Genomic DNA, 6,000 nt, shown 5'->3' with positions numbered 1-6,000 from the left:
ATATATATATATATATATTAACTCATTTCGATCACATCGTTCCTTTATTTTTTCAAACAATATAGTTTCATTTTTTTGTTAGATTCATTTTTTATTATTAATGTTGGAATTTATCATTCTTAGCTTTTGTTTTAGCTAGTTGATATAATTTTTTTAATAAAAAAAATATCTTTATTTAAATTTAAAATAAAATATGACAAATATTATGTGAATACATTATATGCTGAATTTTTTCTTACATTTTTTATATACCCTTTATTTATTAATTTATGATTATTTATTAATTTTGTTCTTAATTTTTTTATACGATTGAAAAATGTGGTGATATACGAAAAACTCGAGAAAAAAATAGAGGAAACAAATTTTAGAATATCGAAATTAATGATCTGTTAATGAAATCTGTCAGAATAATTGGTTAATTAATTAAATAAATATATTAAATATTGTTTTTATGTATAAAATAAACTTCAAAATGACATATTGTGGCTAACATTTATTATTTTAACAATGTAATTAATATTTCCTAAAAAAACAATGTAGATAATATAAAATAAAAAAACAAAATTTATCATTTATCTTAATTAGTTGTAATAACTTGGTCTTTGATTTTTTTCTCAAATTAATCGTTTATCTTTTTTTTAACAGTCAATATTAGTAATTTGAATTATTAATTATTAATAATTTAAAAAATAATTTGTTTTACTAAAATAAAATAATTTCTGAAAATACTAATATCTTCATTTTTATCTTCATCACCACCTTTATATAGACTAAGTTAAATTTCAATTATTGGTGATTTTAATTTCAGGTTGATAAAGAGAATATGCATGGCTGTATTTATACTATCTTACAAATAGGCCGCTTTCAACTATCAAAATAATATAAATTATAATAAAATTATATATGATTATTTGAAATTTGGTATTTTATTAATAAAAAAATAAAATCTTAAATAAAATAATTTAAATAACAAGTAAAATTTAAAGAAAAAAATGTCATAAATACCAAAATTTGTTTACCCTTTTAACAAGGTTTAGTGCAAAGCATCTACGACAGAAGCCTTAGCATCGTCCTCCAGAAAACCCCTTCTGTTTGGCAAACAAAAGCACAATTTTTTGAAAATATATAAATAAATGGAAATCAAGTCACACTATGATTTAGAACTTTCAAATATAAATAAGTATATATTAAACAGTCATAGAGATTAAAAAGAATGATGGTATAATTAGATTATGAGAAGTAGTAAAATTATTGCAACTTGTGGAAGTGAGATGCAAATGGAGCCACCTTGTCTTATATATAAATAAATAAGGGCCCTGCTCTTGATAAGGGTAATAAAGACTATTGTTATTTAAAATAAATAAAGCCTCTATTGTCAAGAAATAAATGAGTTAGTATATTCTCCATTTCTCACTCTTCTTCTATATTACTATAGGTTGTATGTATATTTGTATGTATTTATAGAACATGTGACAAAGTTAAATATTTATTGATTTTACACAATCAAAAATATAACAATAGTGTTCTTTCTTTTGAGAAACGAGAAATATCTCAACTCAAAATAAATGTTTTAATTGCATTGAATTTAATTGAATCCTAAAATAGGACACTTAATTTAATATTTAATTTATCCCATAATGAATATTAAAATTATTTATTTTACACAAATTAATGTGAATGTCTAAATAAAATTAAAAAGAGAACAATCAAATTATCTATATTTACAAAATAAAGACAAAGTTAAATATAAGGAGTTGATAGTATCGAACAGAATATTAATTAATAGAGTCAATTGAAAACAATAATTTACATTGATAGTAATTTTATTTATTTTACAAATGTGATATTGTTTGTATGAAGAACAAAGTATTTTAGATTGTTTTCAAATTAGTAGATTGAATGATGTTTATACTTCACTCGTCCATATTATAAGGGATTTAATTTTTTTATACATAAATGCTATTTTTCTCTAAATGAACTATAAATAGTGATTAGAAATGTTGAGAATTCTAACTCATCATTAGATGCGAAGTATAGCTATAAAAAATTGTCCCACAAATTTGTCTAAGAATTCTATTCTCTTTTGTCACGTTTGTGACATCCATTTTTTTTTTACATTAGACCCTATGTTACCAGAGTCAGAAATAACATGATTAAAGGTAGAATTAGAAACAACATGATCAGTGGTAAAGTCAAAAATAGCATGATCAGAGCAGAATCAAAAATAGCATGATCAGAGGCAGAACCAAAACAACATGATCGGAGGCAAAACCAGAACAACATGATCAAAGGAAGAATCAGAAACAATATGATTATAGATTTGGAATAACCATTAAATAGAGACATGAATATCTAAACAATACCCAATCCAGCCCAAACAACCTATTTCTAGAGTTTATCTTTAACATCAGCTAGTTTCATACCAAGTTAGTGTTGCAGATAAGATTTAAATTCATATGACTTAACTTCTTTGCCCTGTCATCCCTATGCAATAGAAAACCATAGAAGTTTTATCATACACGTAATTATATCACACTCCATCATCTTCTAAAACACCACAATTTTCAATTATCTATTTTTCACCATTGATTCACCCTCCACTCTTGATTGTGTTCCAACATTACAACATCAGATGCATGAGCAGCCCCAACTTTGTCTTATGTCTAAGAAGTATTTTATTGTGCCAAGATCAGTCATTTCAAACTCTCTCAAAGCTCTTCTTTGAACTTTGAAATGTAACTTTCACAGTGTAATCAATAAATCATCCACAAGAGGTAGTAAATTTTTTAAACCTGCCCATCGACAAAAAAGCTCCGATCCTAATATGTTAGTGCATGATTTAATAGATTTGCCACTATGGAATTCTTGTACTTGTTTAGCCTTAACTTTTCCTGTTAGAGTACTTTTTAACAGCCTCATCACAAATAAATGCAATAAAAAATAATGCAATGGTAGGTGTATCAAACAAATGCTTCCTTATTCTATTTATTTTTTAAAAAATAAAAAATATTTCTTTTTACACGTGATCGATCGAAAGTTGACGAAATCATCTTTTCAATAAAGAAGTTATTTGAAATTTTTGGAATTATTTATTTAAAATTTGTTTTGTAAATTATTGAAGCAAAATCAAATATACTTACGTTTCAAAATAGCTACAGTCACAACACTCTGTCATTAAAACAACTAGATTTGTTTCACTATTATAGAGCTGAATGAATGTAAAAATTTTGTCTTGAGAATTAAATAATTACGTAAAGTGATGTATTTCTCTCATTCTCAAATAAAAAATATTTTTGATACATTCATTCAAATGGGACACAAAATTAGATTTATACATAATATTAAATAATAACATTAAAGTGGTTAATAACAATTTAGCCGCACAAAAAACAAAGTGTATTTATTATTTTGTATAACTAAGTTATATAGAGATTATTGTTTGAATTCAAAAGAATGACATAACTGATGACATAAACTACATGTTCATTTTTTATTTTTAAACATATCGTGAGCTCAACAAATTTTCATTTGTAAGAAATAAATAATAAATTTTACACAAACAAATAAAAATTATTGATAGAAAATAATTGCAATATGTCACAATAATGTGTACGTTGATTATTTGATGATAAAATTATGATATTTTTATGATAAGTTACGATTTTGAATAAATGAGTTATATAGAAATTATGTTTCTTACATTACAATTAAAATAAACACTCATTAAACTAACTATATTTCTAAACATATGTAAATAAATATTAACAATAAAAAATTAAAGTAATCGTATTTGACTTGAAACACTCTTTACATGAGCGACCTTCTTTGACTATATGTGAGTGATTACAAAACATGCCCAAATAACTTGTGTTGAATTGTAGAAACAATCAAATATCCCTATTTAAAGCAGTATGGGACGATAGATATTCTATACGTATTTTATTTCTTGTTTTATAAGTGCTTTATCAATCTATCCAAAGAGAGATGAACTTTGTAAAGAGATGGCAACACAACTCGCACCTGCGAATATCCACCTGAAACCATCTTAATTTTGATGGAGAAAATTCATTTTGATTGGATGTATGTGCAGGTTTTCTCCAAAAGTAAAATTCAGGGGTGGGCATAGGGATGTTGATATTTACCCTGCATTCAAATCCGATTCGGTAGTAATATTATTGTCATTTTTAAATTTTATTTACATATACAGATTCTATATTTTTTAAAATATTAAAATTTGTAATTTTTTCTTTATAAAAAATTTTAATTTTAATATTTTTTATTTTATTATTGTATAATAATAATTCTTTTATAATATTAATTATAATAAATATAACTTTTAAATTATTATTTTATATATATGAATAGATGCAAATGTGAATAAGAAATTAAATTTCAGCGTCCGATGAAAAATGAGAGTGGATAATGGTTATCTTTAACTAGTGGAATGCAGGAATGTTAAACTTTGTCCTGAATATGTCTAGTATTTTGTTGCTTGTAGGTCCAAGTAATTAAATCCTTGGTCATTTTCAATAAATTGTCATACCAATAAAAAATGAGTCCAAAGTAGAGATTTCTATATTAAGAGAACTATTAAAAAACATATATATTACTATCTCGTTGGAATTTAAATGTGAGTAATTAGTTTAACATTAATTAAAAATGGAAAAAATGTTTCATATTCTCATTCTCTTAAAATTTTGAATGAAAATGTTGTGATTAATTCAAATGACTACTATTTAAAATTTTGAAATTGACGCACTAATATAAAATCAAAGAGAACTATTAACTCTAATCAAAATATTCAATCAGATGTGTCAACCGCAATTGTTTCATAAGTACTATTAGTAAAAAAATTGTGATATGAAATATAAACTAAGAACACATTATATTATTCATTTCATTCACTTCCACTCATAGGATCTAAAGATCAAACTACAAATAAACAAAGACAAAGAAAAAAATCCATAGCAAAAGGGGGTAGGTGTAGCTTTATTCCAAAATAACACAAGTAGAAAAAGGTGATGGATCAATCATCTTTTAAACTCTTTTATGATAGTGATTAAGTGTTCAAACATTAATTAACAATGTGTAGTACAGAAACATCTACGACGGAATCCACGGCAGTGCCCTCCAGGGAAACGTTCCGTTTGGCACACAGAAGCACAATTGCGATCACTCACACATGCTCCTTTGAATTTTTGACTTTTTGACTCACATGTCCTTGCCTCTGCCACCATCTCTATATACCATATCACAAAATCAAATTCATTAACAACAACACTTCTATCAAAATTAATTCATGAATGGAAATAAAAATAAAACCACATACTAATTTTTTTTATAAGCAAAAAATATTATTTAAATAAGTCAATATATACATATTAAATATTATATTATGTCATGTAAGTGTGCTTTAGTCCATAGATAGTAGCAACAACAAAATAATGATGGTATTGATTATTCCTTATGTTTCTTTGTCGCTTTTTATTCTTATCTTTTGGTTTTCAAAGTTTTAATATTAATATTACAAGATTAACTATTGTTTTGTTAATAGTATCCTTAACTATTTATTGGAGAAATTGAAATAAGTGAAATGGAATGATAAATAGTGATGAATATTTATAATACAAAAAAAGACAAATATCTCATAAAAAATAACAAAAGGGAACAAATGAAAAAGAATATAGGAGCTATTAATTAAGCATCAAGAAACACCCACCAGTAGCTACAAGAAGCAGAAGGAAGACAAAGATGGTGGAAACCATAGGAATTGAACGAGCCATGTTAATTTCAAAGAAATAAAAAGAGAACTAGTTTGGAGTGAAATGCTAATGGAAGTAGTTGGTCTTAAATAGGGCCATAAAGGCTAGTAGTGTCATGCCAAGAAATATTTTACCGACATAAGTATATTACATATTTTAAATGGTTTGTTTATATATTATATTTTTAGTTTTAAATTCAAAATTTTATAATTAAAAAAAATTATAATATTAACCACTT

General features: G+C 24.9%; 1 protein-coding gene across 1 annotated transcript; it reads right to left on the bottom strand.

The window, feature by feature from the left end:
- Positions 1-4,812: 4,812 nt before the first annotated feature.
- LOC101490338 (cysteine-rich knottin fold-containing protein) lies at positions 4,813-5,822 on the bottom strand. The gene is made up of 2 exons (NM_001364744.1): positions 5,720-5,822; positions 4,813-5,239 (listed from the first exon to the last, which is right to left on the bottom strand). Exons 1-2 carry the CDS (start codon positions 5,781-5,783, stop codon positions 5,079-5,081), a joined length of 225 nt encoding a protein of 74 aa, NP_001351673.1. The 5' UTR covers positions 5,784-5,822; the 3' UTR covers positions 4,813-5,078.
- Between the last annotated feature and the right edge of the window lie 178 nt (positions 5,823-6,000).

This window comes from Cicer arietinum, chromosome 7 (assembly GCF_000331145.2).
Source record: "Cicer arietinum cultivar CDC Frontier isolate Library 1 chromosome 7, Cicar.CDCFrontier_v2.0, whole genome shotgun sequence".
Taxonomy (NCBI): Eukaryota; Viridiplantae; Streptophyta; class Magnoliopsida; order Fabales; family Fabaceae; genus Cicer; species Cicer arietinum.
This window is presented reverse-complemented; position numbering and strand designations above follow the sequence as displayed.